Source organism: Corylus avellana, chromosome ca7 (assembly GCF_901000735.1).
Source record: "Corylus avellana chromosome ca7, CavTom2PMs-1.0".
NCBI classification, from domain to species: domain Eukaryota; kingdom Viridiplantae; phylum Streptophyta; class Magnoliopsida; order Fagales; family Betulaceae; genus Corylus; species Corylus avellana.
Genome location: NC_081547.1, coordinates 4,219,082 through 4,241,899, shown reverse-complemented (window position 1 = coordinate 4,241,899; position 22,818 = coordinate 4,219,082). Strand labels below are relative to the sequence as shown.

Genomic DNA, 22,818 nt, shown 5'->3' with positions numbered 1-22,818 from the left:
AATAATCTATATTTTTAAAATATATCACAAACGTAAGGTGTTTGACATTGCGATTTAAAAAATATTTAATTTAAAATAGAAAAAAAAATCTGTAATTTCTATAAGTAGTCTAAAGAGTTCTTATTTGAAAAAACACGAATTTAAACAAAAATCACGATTTCGCATAACAAATATTTAATAAAAAAGTTTTTTTTAACATGTTTTACCAAACACTTTTACGATTTCGAAATCGCACTTATTAAAACTGTAATCCCAAACTGCCCATAAAAAAAAAAAAAAAAAACTTACTATCGACTTATTTTGATTTTTTTTTTAAAAAAAAAGTAAACTTACTGTGCATTTTCCCCTTTTATTTATTTATTTATTATCAAGTTTCTCAATTTAAACCTAACCCTCGGGCCTCATCCAAACGCCTCAGAAACTCTCCATTTGGTTTTACGGACCAACACATTACAGACCCTCGAATCCTCAGACTTGGGAGTATACAAAACCCAGAGAAGACGAAGACCATCAATGGAGGAACCTGTGCCAGCCCAGACCACACCGACCCAACTCGCAAACCCTCCAACCACAGCCCAGTGTCCCCCTCCACAACCTCCTGCTCCCACTCCTCCTCTTCCTCCTAAAAGCAAGAAGAGACCGCTTGACACTAGTGTTCATATCCATAATCCCAAGTACTTCAAGATGCGTGCTGTTCTTAAAGAGCTTCGTCCTCATTTTCTCGAGGTACAATTAAGTAGCTACAAGAACAACAATTTAGTCTGAATTTCTGGCAGTTCTTAAGATATTATGTTATTTCATTTCTGGGTTCCTGTCGTGATGCATGTTTATGTAGTAAGTCTATTTTGTTTGTTTTTTTCTTCCCATTTTGAGTACATGTTGGCACGAATGGTCTTTAATACCCAAGTTACAGTTATATTGAAGATTTTTAGTGATTTCATTTTCTGGGTTTCTCCTCCTGATGCATAATTATTACGACAATATGGATGTGATCTAGGACAATATTTAACATTTCTTATGGTAAAAATTTGTTTTTAAAAGGTAATCCGGGTGCCGTTATGTGTTATTTTTCTTCTCTGTGATTGGCTTGGAGGTGCTTGACATGGGATTTTGAGGTTAGGAATTACTGTTTAATATTATTGTGTTGGAAAATAAGTCTTGGTATGATCAGTGAGGTCTTCGTTTTCTACTCATGTGCAGACTCTAAGTCAGTGTTTTAATGAAATTGATACTGTTGAAAATTGGTAAATGTTTTAAAAATCTAAGTATCTTTATTGTGTGGTCTTTTATTTTTTTATTTTTTTCTAATGGTAGCTTGAACATATGATATAAACTCTCAGTAGACATGCTAAGTCGTATAGATGAAACATGAGGTACAAAATCTATCCATAGTGATTGAGAGATATTGCTTATGATGTGTTACGTAGAAAATCATGAGGAGTGAGTAGTGTTTATTTGCCATCTTTCTGGGCTGGACCTGATGCTGCTTGGGCGGCGTACATAGGCTAATCCACATTGGCATGTATATACTCCATCTGGAGTGTTCATGAGGGCAGGCATGCAGTAAAAAGCAGTGGAATATCTAGGCTAATGGGCGTTGCCCTAGTTGTTATAGCTCTTTATGCAGATGGTAGAATTATTCAATTATTTATCTTATACCAAATGAGATCGCTTCTCCACACAAACTGGTGTTGAAGGGTGAGGTCAAATGTTTAATCCTCGTATGTGTTCTTGACTTGTATTTGCCTGTCAAAAAAGAGAAAATAAAATGAAAGAAAAAAAGAAATTGAGTTTCATTACTTGATGAGTTTCATTTCATTAAGTAGTGGGATTAATATGATGTAACCTTCAGGCCAATGTACTGTTTGGCATAAGAAGAGGAAACTGGACTTTGGATGAAGGCCCATATAGAAACTGCAAAGGATAGGTAATATGATCTCAAATTTTAAATATATGTTATTTTCAGGAGATCTATCAATCTAAATTTTATAAATACCTTGAATTGCCGTCTATATGCTCTGATTATGCATATGAAGAGAATCTCAATCGTGTATTTAGTATAAAGTTAATTTCCTAAAGTTAGAAGGGCGGATGACTTAGCATTGCTCTTAAAGAGAAACTTCTACTCCAGCTGAACCTGCTGCTGCAGCATTGAAGTTGTTTGGTTCACCCTTTTTCTATTGGAAAACTGGCCATGAAGCATTTTTCAGATAAAACTTTCATTTGCATTGTTGACCCTATAAGTAATTTTAGAATTCAAACCAGTTCCATACTTCTTAGTATTTGGTCCAGCCAACTTCGCAATAACACAATGAGCATTTTTCTCTATTTTGTAATTAATCATCACCTTTTCCTCTTAAGTGCTTGTGTGGATGCATTGACTAGTGGTTGGGTAGTTATAGTTTTGTTAAGTATTTCCTTTTTCCCAGCATCACCCTGCTCTAAAGTGCCCTGTATATTATTTCTTTTACACTTTACCCACATTCACTGCAACAGTTTTTTTTGCACAATTTGAATTGAGCCATCAAGTGCTTTCAAGAGTTCTTCCTTTCTTTCAGACTAAAAACTTCATGATCAAAGGGATATAGTAACTTTTGGCGAGATGATAGTGCATTGGATCTGCTTCATTTCCGTGGTAAAATTTATCAAGCATGATGAGCCTGAATTTTCTTTGTTTTTTGGTTTTCTTGAAGGTTCTCCGGACCCCTGACTTTCGGAATTGCAAGGCAGCTCATGAAATACGAGAACGTAAGCTCAACACTCTTTTAGTTATACACATGGATAGATATAACCATCTCTATGTTAGTGCAATTTGGCTAGCCAAAGGTTAACTCTTCATGAAAACAATAATAACATCTGTTATCTTCCATTTTGTCTGCTAGTTTCAATCTCGTAGTTATCACAATATTCATCTTTCTTCTGTAGTTATAGGAGCTTGTCTCTCTTTTTCCAAGTTATTACTGTACAAATGATCCTTTGTATTCTCTCTGCTTAATAGATGTATAAATGCAATGGTTCTTTCACTTTGGCTTGGCTGAAGATCATGAAGTCAAAGTTGGTTTGGCTGATTCATTTCTTTAGAATATTTCTGAAGCGTGTACATGGATTATCCTCGAAATTTTTAGTCAAATCTCAGGTTGATTGATTGATCTCCTCTGAAGTCTGTTTGCCATGGTTGGCTTGTTGTCACGCTGAATTCTAGAATATTTGTTAGCATAGTATTGAGATGGATTTGCATCCAAATGAGGAGTCATTAATCTTATTCATGACTTAAAATTTCTGATTTTATAAAGAATTATTGTGTCCTGAGTTTCTTGGGCTTCATCCATGCCTGTGCTCATTCTCTAAATCATGCACTTCCAGCCACTATAATATCCAAGGTCATTTGCTTAGATTTTGACAAATGATATAACCAAGTCCATGAAATGTTGCCCATTACTATTTATATGGTGGATAAGAAGAATGTAATCTGTGTTGGTTCATGACATTTGCTTAGATTTTGAAACTTGCATTTTGCAGAGATGAAGCTTCTGATGGAACTGTACAAAGAGATCACAGCAGAAACCGTTTCCATAGGTAAGAGTAAGAATGTAACAGAAAGCCAGCCTTTGTCAGGTGAAAACCCAGAGGGTCAAAAGCCGCAACCGCAACTCCAGGATATTGAGCCAACAACGGAGCAGCCTCAAACAGAGACGGTAGTTTCAAAATCATCTGAGAGTAAACCACTCTTGGGGGTTGCCTCTGAGAAGCATACGGCTGAAGATGGTCAAATTCAAATCCCTGGTACATATGTTGTTGGAGGATCAGCTTTCGGCTGGAATTTCATCACTTATTTAAGCAACGAGTCAGTCTATTATGGAGTAACGAAAGAAGCATTTCGAACAAGTAATTCAGCAAAGTAATTCCTTTGAATTCCTTTGGGGCGATTCTCGTTCTGTCTCTCTCTCTCTCTGCACCAATACATTCAACATTGACCGCTATAAATTCCTGGAACCTATCCCATATCACTACTGTCAAGGGGTTTTCAAAGATGGTTCTATCAGTTGCAATGCATATAATATCATTGTTACAATGAGTTTACAATCCATTCTAGTTGAGATCAGAATCCTATCCATTTCATTTTGACCCATTTTCTGATTTAAATTTTATTGCATATAATATTATTGTTGTTTTGTTATCATATCGGCGGAGCCAATATTTATATATTTCTTGTTATGTCTCTTTCACCTAATCTAGTCTTTGCTAGTCAAAAAATTGGGAAAACTGTACTCACCCCTTTAAACTTACACCTAAATTGCATTCATGTCCTTCCAAATTTAATGAACTTGCAATTGCCTCTCAAACTATTTAATTCTTTCGCTTGGTCCATTCCATTAGAATTTTTCGCTAAATTAGATTGAATTCTTTAAAAAAATAACAATAATCTTCTTGCATTACATAATTAATTAATTTTTTTTTTAAAAAAAAAAATCCCCACCATGAGAAGAGAAAATTGTATAGGCAAAGAAGTTTTTTCTCTTTAATCTGAAAGCATAATTGTATTTTCACAAAAATGTTAGGGGTATAATTAAGATTTTGCTCATTTTCTATTAGATTTGATAGAAAATTCTAAGGGATAAAGCGTGAAAAATCTAATCTAAATAGTTTGGACGGTCTTAAAAATTTTCAAAGTTTAGAGGGAAATTACAATTTGAATGTTACTGCAGTTTTCTCCACCAAAAAAAAACTCAATTTGTGAGGAGGGGACGGATCCCACAGTCCCATCAATTATCGTAGCACTCTCATATGGAGAGCTTACCAATCGAATAATATGCTTAATCTATAAAATCAGGACTTGAAACACTTGTACTCGAAACTCTATTTATTGGTGGTTAGATAATATAATTCAACCGCTATCAACAGCAAGGGTCCATAGCTCAGTGGTAGAGCATTTGACTGCAGATCAAGAGGTCACCGGTTCGAACCCGGTTGGGCCCTTTTTTTCTGAACCTAAAAAGTTTTCAAGTTCTAAGCATTTATTTATTTATTTTGGGTTAATAAGTAGTCCTATGCAATTGTTGATTGCTTTTGGCTTTGACTGAGTCTGTGATTCAACAACTATGCTCAGAATTTCTGTCTATTTACACTCATAATCCAACATGGCAACATGATTTATCCAGAAAGGACCCACAAATACATGCCCTGCTTCCCTTGCTGAACTTGTATGATCGATGCCCATCATTTTTATATTTTTTTGTTCCCTTATTATAGTATAGCTTCACTTTTACTTTATGAATTTGACTGGAAATATCAGAAATTAATAATATCATCATTCAACTCCAATTATTGCACAAAATCACATCTAAGAAACTCTTCCAATCCAATCTATTTTTGCAGCCGCTCTCTTAATCTTCATGGATTATATGTTTCGGACAAGTTCATCCGTCAGCTCTCTTCACAAATGAATTTGACCGGAATTATCGATGACCATTTTTCCTCATCTCCCACTTTGATTAGAAAAAAAGAAAAAGTAACTATCAAGGTTACATGAGTTTTACATTGACAGAAACAACATTTAAGAACCCATTTCGAGTGATTTATGGCGTCTTTCGAATCTGAATCAGTTGAACTTTGAAATGAATGATCTCACAGGGGAACACCCCAGCAAATATTCAACATTTCTTCTCTACAACTAATCTCCTTGATGGATAAATTGTTACATGGAAATCTTCTATTAGATACAGGTAACAGAGCTTAGGGTAGGAAGGGAGCTAAGGGGCAGGGTTTCGGGGAGGAGGCGGAGCTCTTCCCTCCTCCCCGGGCGGCAATCTCTAGGGGGAGGGAAAAAGCTCTCACATGAGAGAGAACTTCAATAGTTAAAAAAAGGAGGATCGAAAACCAACAATTTTACATCAGCAAGAGAAACATGGCATACCATCTATACACAAATTACATCTTGAGGAAAAAAAAAAACTTTTCCACTCATTTTTCACATTTTCTTTTTTGTCATTTTCAATGGAAGGAGAGGCAAAATGCACAATTGAAGAAATCGTAAACAGAATTAACAATAAAGATAAAAAAAAAAAAAAAAATGCCAAAACCCACACCCATCCAAATATTGTTTTTTCCGAAATTCTTCAATCCGTTGACAACCTCAGAGCGTTTATCTGAGAACACATGACTGCCCTGTGGAATGAGTCCCCAGCCTGGAAGTGGAAACCCTGCAATCAACAGCAATGATAATCTTCATATTTGGACCACCATAACGAGAAGAGTGAGAACAAAAATCTCCATTCACTTTTCACTTGCGTCCAGCACTCTGATTCCTCTTGGCTTCAAGAATTGTACCCTCCTTAAGAGCTGATTGTGCTTCATTCTCCATTCCAATTGCAGCAAGGGCAGCAGACTGGAGATAAGAAGCAATGTGCCATACAGGGGAAATCACTTGAGCTTGCATTGCATCAGTCAGAGCTTCCTGAGGCATATCACTCATTAGATAAGACAAACTACGGCGCGCAAAAACCGTTGGAGAAACCATTGCTCCGCCATCAATAAACTGCAAGGTAAACAAGAAATTATCAGCAAAATCATAATTGACACATGCATCTTAAGTAGCAAGAAAGGCCAAACCATACATAATATCGAATAATCCATCTACAGTTATGGAGGATAGACCCTCAGTAGAAATACCTAACAAGACATTCATTCAAAGACCATTCAGATAAGAAAACCATTTGTTCATCAAGACACTCATTCAAAGATCACTCATAAGAAAACCATTTGTTAATCACGATAATTTGTGTAGTAGTAATTTGGGGTTGTCCAAACTTATCAGATGGATTAGCTGTTGCAATGATCATTTCCAATGTGGACCAGGGAGAGTGCCCGACTCAAATGACCGACTCCCCAAGTGCCCAAAAAAAAAAGAAAAGATCTAGGCCCCAGATATGCATGCATGGAGGAGGTCTTTTTGTCCAATCAAGATTGTGAGATCATCAGAACAATTTTAACAATGAATATGCGTAAACCTGGAAACAACTTCTACTGAGGTTACAGAAATTCTCTGGCTGAAGAGTAATATAATTCTAGAAGATCCAGCCAACCCATTGTAACAAGAACATCACCTGTGTATAATTCTCAATTGCAGCTTTAAAATTTTTCTGATGAAAAGCAGTATCACCCTTTTTCTTTGAATTCAATGTTTCCTGCATTTGGTCGGTCCACATTTGAAAAGAAAGCTGCAGTGTAACATAAGAAGATAAAAAGTTTTATCATCAGTGTGTACTAGGTTCTTTGCATGTTTCACAGAGACAGCAGGAGTACAGATAACTAAAGAGCAGACATTTAACAGAAGTGTTTCAAAGAGTGAAAATCTACAGAGACAACTTCAAAAAAGCATAGTTGGACCAGCTCAAAACCCAGAAAGCCCAAGAGTGAATCTAGAAACTAAAATTGTAAAACATGTGAAAAGATGAACCTAGTAAGTGATTCATTATCATTTGAAATGTATACAGAACCTCATTTGCCACTCCTTCGTCATCTTTATAGCCAACTTTTTCCAAGACCTCCTGCATGGCAGTCAAGTCCCTTCTTGAGCACGCCTCACCAAGCGGGGACAGAGGAGAGAACGAAGCACCATGTGGAATACCCATTAAGACATGAGAAGGAATCTGTGCAGGAAAGTAATCTTTATTTAAAGCAATAATGATGATGATAATAATAATACTAATAACAACAAAACAAAAACAAAAGGAAATTCTATGAACTGATACTGCCAAATGGGGTGTATTTCTAGCAACTGTGAGGGATGGCTCGTGCCATCCTTCACAGCATTACAAGTTACTAATCTCGAAACTATTCAGAAAATTAAACAAAAGAAAAAACCATCACATCGAGTGATATTTCCCAATTTTGGGGTTACTTGAGAATAAAATGCCTTACTACTTGAGAAACAGAAAATAACTGACCTCTGTGTCCTTCTGAAGAGGAGTCAAAGCCGACACTAATGACTTCGGATTTGGCCGTTCTCGAGGTTCATACTGTAAACAGCGGGAAGCCAACCGTACCAACTCAGTCCCTTCATCATCAGAAAACTGTCCTTCCAAGCAAGAATCAGTCAGCATCTGAAGATTCCTGTCCCGAATCAGGTCAAGGGCCTGTAACAAATCACTAAAGAGTAAGATAATATGTTTAAGTACATCAGAGGAAACATCAAGGTGCAAAAACTATAGCATTTTTGTTCCAAACATGATAGATGCAATCTTAATGACACTTTGCATTTCTATTTCTTCTTTTAGAAAAAGAAAAATATCTACAAGCACTTACATGGCCGGGGGGAATATGCTTTCCACTGATAAGGTCAAGCAAAAGAGTACCAAAACTATATATTACACTTTCTGATGTTACTCTCCCTACAGTAGAAAAGGCACATGAAGTTTAGCATTCAAATATTAATCTTCCAAGTATGGCATAGACTTTGCACCATAGAAGAGCACAAATAGAAATATTGATGAGGACTCAAAACCAACAGCATTACATGATAGTAAATACTCAACAAAATATTTATGACATTATTCATAAAAATGGTCAAAGACTGTATTCAAATATTAATCTTCCAAGTATGTATATAGTCTTTGACAATAAGCAAATGAGAAATGCTAAGGGTACTAAATCTTTTACCAAGAGAGCCTTACCAAACTGATGTGTGACTCATTCATTGGTATCCGTTACACTTCTCTTTATTAATTGTTTTGTTCCTTTCCAATAAATGAGTTACACATCAGTTTGGTACGACTCTTTTGGTAAAAGATTTGGTACCCCTAGCATTTATCTAAGCAAATATGATATATGAGGGACCAGAGAAGTACCAAAGAGTAGAGGGTGTGCGTATACACATATATACTACAATGTTACAAGAAACCAATTGCATCATGATTAATGTAGGCCATTTCACAAGGATTTTCATAATGAAACCAAACACTGCCAAAGCGAGGTCACCATAAAAGTTAATTACGCAAGTTCATACATTTTATATTGCTTACCCAATTGTCATTTAAGTAATTCGTAAGCATGATAATCATTGTTGGGACTGAAAATATTTCTTGCTTACCAAGCGTACATACCAGTTCTGAGATACTCAGGAGGAGTGAATGCCAGATTTGTGCTATAACTTTTTCCATCCCTACTATTTTTCATCAGGCCAAAGGTTGAGAGTCTAGGATTACCATCCTGCAATGTTCTAATACATAAATAGACGAATGCATATAGTACCAAACTAGAATGATGGTATCAAATAAAGGGAGTGATAAAATAATTACCTCATCAAATAAAATTCTATAAGCATTAAGGTCATGATAAAGGGCACGCCCTTTGCTTGTACAGTATTCTAGAGCTTGGGCAAGATGTAGAACAACCCTTAGTCGCATTGCCCATTTCATAGGTTGTGCGTCCCCTAATTGAAGAAAGCACTCATATCATCTCTAGGTTTAGACACATTAGTACACACAGCCAGTAACTTTAACTAAACAACTACGAAAGTATAGCAAAGAAGATAGGCACTAGAACAGAAATTGGAATGGATTATATGTAAACAGTGAAATTCATGGTACTAAGGTTTGCATGTATGAACTGCTTGCAGAAAAGTTGAACAACTTAAATCACCTTTTCCATATGCATCGGTACCTCCTATTTGGTTACTTCAATAATTTGAAGGGTAGTTCATTAGATAATAGGTGATGCTGGCATATCCTATTCTAAGTAAAACCCTAACAGTGAGATAAATAACACTTATCTGGAAATGCAGGACCTAATAGAAGAAGGAAAAGGAAAAGAGAGAGAGAGACGGACTACACATTTGAATACACATTAATAAGAACACTTACAATGAAACAGGTGTTTTGCAAGAGTTTCGTTGGGCATATATTCTGCCACAAGCAACCGCTCTTCATCTTCATAACAACAACCGATTAAATTTGCCAATCTCTGATTACGGAGCTGACCAACGGATCTTGCTTCCTCCTATAGTTATGAAAATATCTGTCAGAGCTATGTACCATTTATCTTTAAGGGGCAAATTAACTAAAGAAAATAGAATTGTTCACGGCTATCATGTTGAACCCTATGAAAACAAATAAAGGAATATTGCCCCTGATCACAAAATATACAGCGCATGGTTCATAACTGCATAGTGATAATAGAAAAATAGTTAATTGCCCCAAAGGAACTGACGAAACTTGAGGTTTTTTTTTTTGGTTGGGGGGGGGGGATGGTGATGGGGATTTTGAACGTAATGAGCATTGGTGGTGAAGATAATATCAGATAATCCCATCACTAAGTGCTAATTTATTGCAGGGAAAAGCATGATTTGGACAGAAAGAACGGGCTGAAGAGCTTCATGAACACAATATCTAGTTAGAGGTAAATAATAACAATAATCTACCAAAAATTGCCGGACATCAGGCCAAGCCATCCTGTTAAAGCGCTTGACAGCAATCCTCATCTGACTTTCCAGCTTCCCTTTATAGACAACATTTGGAGCTTTCTCTCCATGTTCAGATACAATATTTTCCACTGCAAACCCAGATGTAGCATTTTTAAGTTGATCAAATGTGAATTCACGAAATGCAGGCAAGTGGTTGAGCTCGCTCATCTCCTCATTCTCTGCAACAAACACAACAATCAACATCCGTGAACCATGTGCTCCTCCACAATAACAAAAACGTACACTTAAAATCAACTTGTACCCACCGATATCTGGAGCTTCAAGAACCGATGCCTTTACTTGTGAATTCCAGCAGCATGGCATGAGTGTAGAGGACTGACAACCCATCTCCCAAATTCAAAGCTTAACTGGGGAGATAAAAGCCTTTGCAATGTATACCTATTTGTGTAATAAAACTGACTGTTGCGCATCCAATCCACAAGCTTCAAATACAGTAACTCGGCCTCGTTGCACAAGAAATAGCTTCTACCAAATTAGTGTTCTATGATCTTCTCGACTGGTTGAAAAGCACAATGCAACAAATAAAAAAGGAAAATTTCCACTCAGATTCCTCAGAACAACAATTCTCTGAAAATAAGTTTAACTCTGTGTAAGTGAATGTATATGTACCAAGCAAAGCAAATTACTTTGAAATAAAATGAATCATAAGTCAGATTCTTCTGAGTATTCGCAAAAATGTTTTAGAGCAAATTATCAACTAAATCAGAATTTCAAATAAAAGAATAAATAAAAAACAAATGCTCCAAGTGAATCTGTTTGAATTAATGTGCAGTTTTGCTACAAAATTTTCTAGCTGTATTAGCAACCACAAAACCTACTAAAAACTTAATGCTCCAGCAAAAGTGAAAAAGTTCCTTTTTTATCAGCAATCAGCTTCTTCTTTTCTTCTTCTTCTTTTTTTTTTTTTTTCCTTTCACTTTTTCCTTGCCTTTACTGCCAAGTATAAATTGCTAACCAAAAAAGTAACTTCAATTCGTAGCCTTGCCATAAATAACTCAATCATTATACACAATTAAAGCAACAACATATATGAACATTCAAACCTTCCCCCCTCCCTCCCTCCAAGACAAAAGAAAAGGAAAAAGAAAAAGAAAAAGATTACACCCAGAATAAATACCTTTTAAAGCTTATGTTTCCTACCATGTCAACCAGTGAGACTGAACCCACAAAAACCTGACGATCAAAACCAAAACCCCAGCAAGCCTCAGCTTACCAATTGGCCCAGAAAGAGCTTCTTCTCCAATCGCAGAAACAAAAAACTTTAACCGACCTTCAGCACTTTCCGATCAAATCAAAACAAATTATACCCTTTTTTTTTTCTGGATCAAACCAAGGGCTCTACAAGATCCACATTTTCACTCCAAAAACTCGTTATCAAAGCAATCGAACCCACCTCCTCCTCTATATACTCAAAGAAAAATCCCAGATTTTCCCAAACCCAATAATCCTTGGACCCTTCGATTCAACAAAAACAAAGTTCTCAGACTAATTAATAAACACATAAACCCAGAATCAAGAAAACTTGGTGCTTGAAAAAACCCACAGCCTTCTTAGCTCTGTGGATTTCAATGGGAACAAGGAGCAGCTGATGTTTGAGTTTTCTATATCTGTGCGCTCGGTTCATTTTACTTTTTTGGACAATTTAAATAAACCAATTATTACCGACATGTCACGAAGATTATTCAATGCCCTACATCTGCTTATTATTTTAAACAAAAAAGAAAAAAAAGAAGAAAAAGGAAAAGAAAAGAAGTATTTAGTTGGAATTTGTTGGTATAATAATCATGTTAGTCTCAATAATAACTAGCTTTTATTTTGTTTAATTTGCACCGCCAATTAATTTGGATTATATGGGAGTTCGAGGGGCCAACGGTCAAGCCATAGCTGGAGCTCTTTAATCATTCTCATGGACTCCTTTACTCCCGCCGTAATCATTTCCATTCCGTGACTTTATTTAAAAGGCCGTTAGAGAAGCGGCACCGTTTCATTTCTCTCAGACTCCTAGATTTCTATTTTCCATTTTCCAGTTTTTTTTTTTTTTTTCTTTTTTTAACTTGGAGAAAAAAAATCTAAAAATATCTAACAAACTTGCTTTGAAAAGTAAATGCATTTCTTAGAAAAACGAGTAGTCTTCAGAGTTGGCGGAAGGAAGACTTGGTTGAACTAAAATCTTGACCGAAAGGTCAACAGGCTTTAGGGGCAGAAAAGTAAAAACAAAAACAAAAAAAGAAAAAGAAAAGTGTATTAGATTGAGGGGCATTCCGAGAATCGAACTCGGGACCTCTCGCACCCAAAGCGAGAATCATACCACTAGACCAAATGCCCACGCTGACGATAGTGAGATTTAATTAATGACGTACTTGTATTTTGTAAGGTTACTAATAGAAAAACCGGAAACTTTCGGGGCCGAACAGCGAAAAACAAACCTCTCCTATTAAGAAGTGTCTAGGGTTGGGCCCTTAGGGTTTATGCATTTGGTGAGGAAGACGAAGGCGAACCGAATCGGATCGAATCGAGAGACATGTCGAAGAAGAACAATCTCTCCCGTAGAAAAAGGCAGTACGAATTCGATCTTCAAAGTAAATTACTACTTCAAATCTCTCTCTCTCTCTCTTCTAGTCTGTTTCCTTCAAATCTATTTAAGATTTGTAGAATTTTTGAATGTTACAAAATAATGTGATTTTTTGGTGAATTAGGAGAGAAAAAAGAAAAGGAAAAGCAGACCCAGAAGCTTCAAGCAAAGAAGAACAAGATGAAAGTAACTCTCTTTCTCCCTCTTTTGTATTTTTTTCATTATTATTTTATTTTTTATTTTGATTGGATGAAGAATACACATGTTGTGTGTGGTCGCCGAGAAATTTGAGGAGAGGAGTGGAAAGTGGAGGATTAAATTTCATGTTTTTTGTGTTTGCTGACTCACATTAGCTGAAAAGTTTTGCTCAAAGTTAGTGAATATATGTCTTGAACACAGTAAAACGTAAAAGATGTTTTTTTTTTTTTTTCTGTTTGCTGGGAGAACCCAAGATTGGAACTATAATTTTTTTTTTTTTTTATGGTTAATAGGTCTTCTAAGCAACACAGTGAATTACAAAACAATCGAAACTGGGTTATTCATAATTTTGTTGAATCTTTAGCCATTTGAGTTTCACACCTAATGCGTAGGGTATGATAACAATAGTAGTAAAGTTATAACTGAGTTAATTTGATATGGTAAGTTGTTGTTTTGGAAAATTTGTTGGTTTCTCGAGTATGATGAGAATTGTTTCTTTTTGGCTGATTATGTGATTAGGTTGATGCTAGCAACAAGAAAAAGAAGGGCGCAAGTGGGTTTCAAGTGGGGAAGAGAAAGGTGAAGACCAAATTGACGGCATTGGCAAAAGCTAAAGCTGCCCAGGCAATGGAGATTGAAGATTGAGGTTTGATTGGAAAGATTTTATGTGTATGTGGTGAAAGGTAACAAGAAGAAACAAGTCGGAGCTAAAAATATGCCTGATTTGTTGAGCTTAGTGATTCGTAATTTAGATGGAAAGTTAATGTTATCTTCACTATCACTTTTCCTTTTGCTCCTGTTTTTTGACCCAATTTTCTTATGGAAATTATGTTCTTTATTTGCTAGAAGATTTGTGTGCTGTAATAATCTCATGTTGATATGCTTACTCTGTTCCTCGTCTGTAGTGGCTAACTAACTAGAGTGTGGATGGTGATCTTTAGTGCAAAAGGAGAATGGTATTTCGCATGTAACTTATGGTGTTCATGGTTTGGAATTCGCAAATATAGGTGTTTGTGTTTTAACAGCTTGTTGTCATAGTTTTATTGTTTTCATCCCAGTCCAATTCCGGTGTGTAGAGTATAAAAAAAGGCAGAAAATTCAAGGATTGGTTGGAACTTCCACATTAGCATTATGGGATAATTGTGTGATAAATATGTTGTATATAGTATTACTCAAATGAAAGTTTTGAAACCTTACCTTGTAAGGATGAATTGGATTCCTGTCATGTAACATATGACAAGGTGTTTTGCATACAGAACAAATGTTTAGAGGTACCAACTCTTGGTTGGATAAAGGGCTTGAAAGCAAATTATGGAGGTTAAATTGAAAGCTTTGTGAAGTTTGATACTTATTGCATTTCGGACATCTTTGTTTTATGAAAGAGACAGGTGGATAAACCATTCATATTTCCAAAACCTTTAGGTTCAGATGAAGCTTTGTATGTTATTGTAGTTTAGGCCAAATATGCAGAAGATCTGCCTTTTCGAATGTGTCATCCTTTTTCTGAGAATCCTCTTGAAGCTTAAGCAATGACGTAGTTGGATAAGCTGTGCTGAGTATTATGAAAGCTAGAAACTGAAGGATAGGTGTTTGCATTATTTCATCAGAGAGTCTCCAAATGATGTTTGCTGCTAATTGCATAAGTTCTTGGCATGCTTGCAGCAGTTGACAAACATCAGGGATGTTGTATGCGCATGATTCAAAAGATTTTGCCCACATAAAATGGGGGAAAATTTTGTATCTCTTTGCAGCTAGGATAAACCCTAGATGGACTTCCACGTAAAATGAATTGAGAATTCATTTATTTGTTGCAACAATTATCCAGATATGCTCTAGTGGGGCAACCTTGTGCTGCGATGAAAGAGTAAATTCGAGGAAGGGAAGTTGGGTGGATGATGGATAAAAGAAACCCATAAGTGGCCCATATTTAATCACAATAATATTGGATGTTGATCATTTCACCAAGCCTTTGGGCCTGGCTAGCCCAGATTTGAGCCGATTTTTTCACGGACGATTGAAAGTTGAATTCATATTAGTTTTTAAAGTTCTAAAAGATTGATAGACCATCATCCATCCGTTCGACCAATCAGGGTCGGGAAAAGAGAACAAATGATAGGACTCGAACCAAAAGAAAAGACTACTTAAATAAAGACAATAATTCCCACACGAAGAATTATGGACTGAGGATAAGTATGCTGTCGTATAACTCAATTTGAGAAAATGTTGACCATCCCCACTTGTTTTGCAAGTGTTCATTTGGAAGAAATCGACCAACTGAAATTGACCCGTTGTTGAACCGTTGCATCAAATATTATCTTGCAAAGCTACAAATATATTATTATTTTTTTTCTTTGGCTCTTCATATTTTGGCGAGTTGTAAAGAAAGATATGGATACAGGTGACTTAATGCAACGTGTGGGGTGTGCATGCATGCATGCTTGCAATTGGCTGATCCGGATCTGAGGACTTAATTATATCATGGAATTTGCCAAATCATGGCTTACTCTAAAGTTTTATTTCTCCCCCTCTTTCTACAATCGGCAAACTCCTACTCCTCTATGCCTTCAATCAAACAACAACCATCTTCGCAGTGAATTTTGTGAAAATTCAAAAGTTCAATCTTTTATAAGCCCAGTGACCGACTGCTAAAAGTTCAAATATAACTAACTGAATATTCTCTAGTTTATTTGAATTATAGAAGATCTTTTGTATCCCCTTTCAAATAAATTAAATTAAATTCAAAAAATATATATATTCATAGGCTAAAACATAGGTTCTAGTACGGCACTAACAGTTTCAAATATTAGAATTTATTATCAAATATGTCTCTTTTAGTAAGATCACATGCAATCCGGCGCAATGAACTGCAATTCACGCGAGAGTCCACTTGGGTCTCATTTGTTCGGGCAAGGAATTCGAGCACCTATTCAAGTTGTAGAGTCCAAGTACCTTCTCACATAAATTGTCCGTATTGCATGTAATATGGACATCTCATTGTAATGATCCCCTTTTCCTTTTAGTACACATAAAATTATAATCTAATCAACTTTATTAGACTCTACTTATATATGGTTCAAAATTTTCAAAAAGTAAGTTCTTTTATTGTAGACTTCATAAATTCCACAACTCAATAATTAATAGGATAACGGATCTTAATACTCAATCAACTCAACTCTTAGTGTGGGGTAATCCAAGCTTTACTTGTCTTTTTTATTTATTTTTTTAATTTTTTGGGTGGGTGGGAGAGAATTGAAACCTTCAATATATAATGGTGTATATTGAGTTCCCAACAAATAGCAAGTAGGGTTTCTTAGTCCAAATAAGACTTATTTATTTATTTATTTATTTTTTATTAACCAAGAGTTGTTCTTATTCAAACCCAATAATTTTCACCTAAAGATTACAAGTAAAATCTCAACAAATATAGGTTGGGGGTTGTTCCACCAACCAACATAATCCTTGCTTTTGTACTCCTATGTCATTTTCCCTTCCCCATATTCCTTTCCCACTTTTGGCATATGGATGTCAGGGAAAGGGATTTTTTGGATACATAATTCATAATTGGACCATTATTTTTATGGTTGTTCATTTTAATTATTGACTTCTCTTTTTCACTTCTCTACACCCATTATTACTTTGCTCTTGAAATTCATCTTCACCTTTTCCTCTTTTCTTTTTTACTTACACCTTATGTGTTTCCGAGCTTCTGTAAACCTAGTCTCAATCTAATCTACCCACTAATCTATCACTTAAAGACAACACATTTCTCTTCTACACATATTATTGCAAGATAATTATAATTAAAACTACATTACTCTTACTCTTTGTTATTTGATCAAATGTCTCATACAGTTGGGTCAAATTATGGCTAAGCAAATTTAAACGAGCGTCATATAATTTTTACCGTTTAGATCCTTTAATGTATGGCTTTTAAAAAAATATGTGTTATTATGATAACGCTCAAATAAAATAATTACAGTTAATCTCGTTCAAACTTTGACCCGACCCTTTTATTAGGAAAAAAAGAACACGCAAACATCATAATACATAATTGTCCAATACATATATGATGTTTTAAAAGGAAGTCAACAATAGTTGCCTTATTCACATGATGATAAAGTTGATTAAGCGGCGGAAAAGTCTGTTCGTTGATTTTTCTAGCCAGCCCTATTCAAAAGTCTGCAGGCTTTAAAATCCCAGATTTTTCTTTTGAAGGGCCCACGTACGTGAGAATTAGTTGCACAACAGTGAATTAAGGAGATAATTAATTAATTATAAATAGAAGAATGTTAGGTGCTATTTTCTTAGAGTCTTTCTGCCTTATATAGATATATTTTTTTAAAATAAATAATAAGATAATTTAAAAAATAAAATAAAAAATAATATCCATTTAGAATTAAGGAAAGAAGAGAGAAAATAGCATCTAACAAAACATCACGAGAAATCTTTACAAATTGCGTTGGTTGTCTACAAGATCATGGAAACGAATAAAATAACTGCGATATGACATTTTGGAACAAATTCAGCACAAATCCTAAATTAATTAATTAATTAAAAGTTCAAAAGCACTTCCATTTTGGGAGTTGATGATCCCATGTCACCATTATTCCATGCAACTCCCCTGTAAAGATAACCCACTTGGACAATAATACTTTATAGTCTTCATACATCTTTTCTCTTTTCCAACATTCTATCATAACATTTTTTTTCTTTCAAAAAATAAATAAATAAATAAAAATTCTATCACAACAGTTTTTAAGTTGCATGTTCATTAACGGTAATCTCCAACCAATTGAGGTATCCCTTGAAGACATTCATTAACGGTTGTTAAGTGGTCTTAAAGAAATTTTTGAAGTGGTCGGCATGGAGAGCTCGACTCTTAAAATGAGAATTTATAAAATCTTATTAGTATTAGCCGTCTTGAGTTTCACTTATGTTTTGATGGAGCTGAATCAGACTATAACTCAGTAAGATTTGAATGATTGCCAACCTAAGTAATACTAAAAGTTATTCTTGTATCCCCTTGTATCACTCAAAAAATAATGTGGCTTATAAAATCACCACAAACCTTATAATTGATTATTATTAAATTTTGATCAAATAATTTTAAAAACCACCTAATTCTAAAAATTACTCATGCCCATCCATGGCTTGAAAAAAAGAAAAAAGAAAAAAAAAAAACTCCTACTTTATACAAGATAATAAGATATGATGTGCAATTAATCCAACAAGATAATGCATAATTAAACCGAAATCTATAAATAATAAAGTTCTCTTTTTTCTTCTTTGAGAAAAAAAAAAAAAACTTACAATTGACAATATATGTATATATAAAATAGTTCTTCATTCCCACCAATAAACAAATAAATAAATTAAGTTGTTGAATTAAAAAGGGTTTGACCAAATGATGGTCCTGAAAAAGATGGCATGCATAGAAAGAAGATTCAAAAAAGCTTTTAATTTGAATAGTATAAAAATTGATCTCATTCAAGTAAATAAAGGGTAGACTCAAAGAACATTCTCATGCATACAGCTGAATTTCAAAGTACCAAAAATATTCATTTTTCTTTCTTTTTTTTTTCAAAAACAAAAAAAAAACAAAATACAAAGTACCAAAGTTTGAAAAGCTAAGTCAGCTGCTGCTGGGTCTGGGTGGGTTGCAGATTTGCAGTGGAGTCTGGTTGGCAAATGCAAAGCTAGCTTAGCTGTTTTTTAGATATTTTTGAAAGTGGTGACCAGAGAGAAAAAAGAAAAAGAAAAGTCACATGCTTACAAAGTCATCCTCTTCTTTTTAGGGGCAGGGGGCCCCCCTAAAAGTGAGGTCGCCCTTAAATTTGACAACTTGTCAATGGCCTTTCATGTTTTTCGCCAACGTCATTTTGAGCCGCCGACGGCCCTGTAAATAGAAAAATGCTAAAATTTAATAAAAATTTTATATTTTATTTGTCAAAATTTAAGTCGCAAGATGTTATATTATATTAGAAAATGATATGACATGTTGCCATATAAATTTGTATAGGTAAAATATAGAGTTTTTATTAGATTCTATCATATCTTCCGGTAAATATAATGCTTCAGTGCAATATAATGCTCATATTTTGCTATTTTTAGTGACGTGACAGATGAACAATCACATGAAAAGAAATATTGAAATTTGAAATTTGAATTTCAATCCTCTCTCCCTCACTAAATATAGGCCAAATATGAGCATTATATTACACTGTAGCATACCTCGGGATAGAAATGACACGAGTGCACTTTCTAAATTTTCATTATTTTTTTAATTACTTTTTAAAATTTAAAATATCAGACTTTTAAAATAATTTGCAGTGTCACTCTTCTCATTAGTGAAATGACATTTATATTCCTAACATGTATCATAAAATTACAAAATTTAATATATTTAAACAAAAAAAATAGTATTTTGAAAAATTTCAAGGCCTCCCCTAAGATTTAAGAGAAAATCGTAATGTATAGGTGACATTGCAAATGTTTTAAAGTTGGATACATAAAATTGATTTTTTTTTTTTTAACTTCCGGAATTTGATTACAAAAGTGATGAAAGTTTACCGGATTTATATTTTTTCAATATTTGACCCATATTTTCTTACAATCAGCTTTAAGAAACACCTAATATCTGAGATGATTAGTTATCTACTTCGCAGACAATTAAAAATGTTAATGATTTGTTTGGTTGTGTATTTTTTGAAAAAAAAATGTTTTTAAATTTGTTTAGAGAATAAAATAAAAACTCAGAAAATGACATTTTTGATAGTGCAAATAATGGGGAAAATGGTTAAACAGTCATGCAAATTATGAGAGCTAATTACTAACCAAGACATGTAACATTAAAAAACAAAAACACAAAAACAAAAACAAATGCATGCATCACACGTAATATTAGGAAATTAAAGTCAACAAGGTTTCTTTTTCCTAACCACACAAGTTAGGAACATACAATCAGACCATGTGTCTTTTTTTTTTTCCGAAGCAGACCATGTGTCTATTAAATGCATGATTCAATGATTTGTGGGGCTAATATGTTTTCTAATTAAGAATGTTGAAGTCAAATATCAGTTGTAACAAGAAAATAAAATATATTTCAGTCCTTTTTTTTTTGTCTAAAATTGATATTGGCCCTTTTGCAGTGAAACAAAAATAAAAAAATTACAAACTGATGTAATAGTCTATTTGACTAAACAATTAAATTACTTGTAAAATCTTAATAAAAATTATAAAACCAAAACGCTTTCTTTTTCCATTTGATTATGGTAGAATAGATGGTGACACTTCAAATTGAGGGTGAGGCTGGGCCACTATAGGAGACAAATTGCCATCTATACAACTTGCAGTGGTTAAGACTAAGAAACATTCGACAACTTTAATAATGTCCCACTTCAATCAAATTATTCAACTCTTTTTTTTAAAAAAAAAAAAAAAATTTGTAGGAAACATGAGAAGATGAGTATAAACGAATTGAGAAGTGCTACACATCTCAAATTTTCTTTTTAAAAGTTAATTTTCAAATGATGTGTCACCATCTTATGAGGTTTATTATTTTGGAAAATGTGTCATCAAATCATGGGATCGTAACACATCATTTGAGAACCAACTTTAAAAATAAAAATTTGGAATGTTTAGCATTTCTCTAAAGGACTTATCTACGAGAGAATCATGTGCCAAAGTGGGGGCCGGATGGGCAATAGCCTTTGTTGTTTTCTTCTCCCTTATAATTTTTTTTATTTTTATTTTAGTAGGCTACGATCCAATATTTTAAATATTCAACCCTTATATTTTTTACAATCGGAAATGTTAGGTGTTCTCGTCAAACTAAGACTTTAAAGTACAACAACAGTCACACAGTCTCATCAAAATCCACAATTTTAAAAAGGATCTTGACAACAATTGCATCAAAACCAAAAATCAAATGAAGAAAAATGGTAAAAAAATCTTACCTCTTAAAACTCTCTCTCTCTCTCTCTCTCTCTCTCTCTCTCTCTATATATATATATATATGTGTGTGTGTGTGTGTGTGTGTGTTTGGACAAAGGAAAAGATGAAGGAAAATTTGTTCTTTCATTTTTCGTCCTTTAAACTATGTTCTACGCTTGAAATAACCTCGTTCGAATGAGCATGTGACACCTGCATTAATTCGAACGTCAAGTCTCACCTAACCCACACATGCAACGATCTGGGTCATTGATCTTCACTTACTATTCATGCGGGTAATGACAAGTGAAGATACCATTTTTGTTCGAACGAAATCACTCAAAATTTAATCTCAACCGTCAATTTCTTTTACCATGTGTGCACAACACTAACATGTGGAGATTTCTTTTCGTTCGAATGAGATGCTACATATTTATATTTTAAAGTCTTAAACCCTAAAACCTTAATGTTTGGTCAATCAAAAGCCTATGACCTTCATTGTGCTCCGACTATTTACACTAAAATATATATATTTTTTTATTTTATTCTATTTTCTTTTCTTATTGACATTTTCTTACTAGGGATGTTATAAGATAAGTGCGACCACTTGTGGCCACCTCAACTAAAATAGGGGTGGTTGCGTAGCCGCCCCTCCACTTAAGGTAGCTACACAATCACTCTAATATTTTATATTTTGAAAAATATTTAGTGTTTTGAGTTCTAGAAAAGTTGACAAATTCAAATTGAATTCAGAAAACAAGAACATCGAGGGTGTTGGCAAACATAGAAATATCTCAAAAAATCTCATATATTCATGTGATAATATTTGTTAGAAAATATATTTTGAAAGGAAATATATTAAATTAATATTGTACGTTATTTACCTCTTCTAAGAATGATTATAATCAAGTTTGATAGTAATCAAATCAATTATCATACTTATCTATTTTAATTTTCCTATAAATATAAGTATTTGTATTGTAATATTATCAAAGAAAAAGACTATAATGTACCATTTTGAGCTTTATAATGTGAATATAAGTTATAGACCGAATCCCGTAAAATATCTTGTCTCATCTATTTTATTATTTCACATTTAATTTATTTTTCTATAGCATTATGAATTTCTTCAATATTATCGATATTAAAAGCCTTCTTTCTGTCGCGAACAAATTTTTCCTCCAAACTGAGTTAGAGGAATTTTCTTCAATATAATTTATAAAAATGATATGTGTTCTTTGAACATGTAAGATATATATATTTTTTTTAATAGAATTGACAAAATTGAAATAAATTTTATTAAAAACTCATATACATCTCACATGTTATTAAAAATAAATATACATGTCACTTTTATATATTATGTTGAAAAAAATTCTTCGACTCAATTTAAAAGAAAACTTTGTCATTCTCTCCCACGCCCATTGCTAGACAGGCCCACAGTATTATCTACATAAAACAATTTGTATTTTTTTTTTTTTAAAAAAAAATAGTTGAAGTTTCTTAAAAAATATAAAAAATAATCAGCATTATCCAAAGAAGAAGCGCTTTTTTTCTGTTGAAGTTTTTGTTTGCTTCTCAACCTCTCTCTATCACACACTGAAGCCCCCAGTAAAAGCAAAGCATCATCGCCCACACA

General features: G+C 34.0%; 3 protein-coding genes and 2 non-coding genes across 7 annotated transcripts; 3 read left to right on the top strand and 2 right to left on the bottom strand.

Annotated features, from left to right (window-relative positions):
- Positions 1 to 406: 406 nt before the first annotated feature.
- LOC132186035 (uncharacterized) lies at positions 407 to 4,125 on the top strand. The gene is made up of 3 exons (XM_059599812.1): positions 407 to 726; positions 2,694 to 2,748; positions 3,520 to 4,125. Exons 1-3 carry the CDS (start codon positions 514 to 516, stop codon positions 3,900 to 3,902), a joined length of 651 nt encoding a protein of 216 aa, XP_059455795.1. The 5' UTR covers positions 407 to 513; the 3' UTR covers positions 3,903 to 4,125.
- Positions 4,126 to 4,905: 780 nt separating this feature from the next.
- Positions 4,906 to 4,977, top strand: TRNAC-GCA (transfer RNA cysteine (anticodon GCA)). Its single transcript has one exon. It is a non-coding gene; the product is annotated as a tRNA-Cys (tRNA).
- A 964-nt stretch (positions 4,978 to 5,941) lies between these two features.
- Positions 5,942 to 12,152, bottom strand: LOC132186714 (serine/threonine-protein kinase BSK3-like). Of its 3 annotated transcripts, none has more exons than XM_059600733.1 (11): positions 11,598 to 12,152; positions 10,726 to 11,047; positions 10,418 to 10,638; positions 9,861 to 9,996; positions 9,297 to 9,430; positions 9,102 to 9,207; positions 8,305 to 8,390; positions 7,947 to 8,135; positions 7,497 to 7,649; positions 7,104 to 7,217; positions 5,942 to 6,535 (listed from the first exon to the last, which is right to left on the bottom strand). In XM_059600733.1, the coding sequence occupies exons 2-11, from the start codon at positions 10,805 to 10,807 to the stop codon at positions 6,281 to 6,283; spliced, it is 1,476 nt and encodes a 491-aa protein (XP_059456716.1). In that variant the 5' UTR covers positions 10,808 to 11,047; positions 11,598 to 12,152; the 3' UTR covers positions 5,942 to 6,280. The 3 variants fall into 3 exon arrangements, with proteins under 3 accessions (XP_059456716.1, XP_059456715.1, XP_059456717.1); XM_059600732.1 differs by having other exon boundaries at positions 10,726 to 10,976; XM_059600734.1 differs by having other exon boundaries at positions 11,621 to 12,152.
- Positions 12,153 to 12,733: 581 nt separating this feature from the next.
- On the bottom strand, positions 12,734 to 12,805 carry TRNAP-UGG (transfer RNA proline (anticodon UGG)). The gene has a single exon. It is a non-coding gene; the product is annotated as a tRNA-Pro (tRNA).
- Positions 12,806 to 12,890: 85 nt separating this feature from the next.
- Positions 12,891 to 14,274, top strand: LOC132188161 (uncharacterized). Its single transcript, XM_059602562.1, has 3 exons — positions 12,891 to 13,059; positions 13,177 to 13,238; positions 13,770 to 14,274. The coding sequence occupies exons 1-3, from the start codon at positions 13,002 to 13,004 to the stop codon at positions 13,893 to 13,895; spliced, it is 246 nt and encodes an 81-aa protein (XP_059458545.1). The 5' UTR covers positions 12,891 to 13,001; the 3' UTR covers positions 13,896 to 14,274.
- The last annotated feature ends 8,544 nt before the right edge of the window (positions 14,275 to 22,818 follow it).

Coding starts and splice junctions, on each gene's coding strand:
- LOC132186035 (XM_059599812.1), top strand. CDS start 514: ATGGAGGAACCTGTGCCAGCCCAGACCACACCGACCCAACTCGCAAAC. Junction 727..2,693: donor TTCGTCCTCATTTTCTCGAG/GTACAATTAAGT, acceptor GTTTTCTTGAAG/GTTCTCCGGACCCCTGACTT. Junction 2,749..3,519: donor AGCTCATGAAATACGAGAAC/GTAAGCTCAACA, acceptor TGCATTTTGCAG/AGATGAAGCTTCTGATGGAA.
- LOC132186714 (XM_059600733.1), bottom strand. CDS start 10,807: ATGGGTTGTCAGTCCTCTACACTCATGCCATGCTGCTGGAATTCACAA. Junction 9,997..10,417: donor CTGATGTCCGGCAATTTTTG/GTAGATTATTGT, acceptor TCATAACTATAG/GAGGAAGCAAGATCCGTTGG. Junction 8,391..9,101: donor TCCTGAGTATCTCAGAACTG/GTATGTACGCTT, acceptor TTTCTACTGTAG/GGAGAGTAACATCAGAAAGT.
- LOC132188161 (XM_059602562.1), top strand. CDS start 13,002: ATGTCGAAGAAGAACAATCTCTCCCGTAGAAAAAGGCAGTACGAATTC. Junction 13,060..13,176: donor GTACGAATTCGATCTTCAAA/GTAAATTACTAC, acceptor TTGGTGAATTAG/GAGAGAAAAAAGAAAAGGAA. Junction 13,239..13,769: donor CAAAGAAGAACAAGATGAAA/GTAACTCTCTTT, acceptor TTATGTGATTAG/GTTGATGCTAGCAACAAGAA.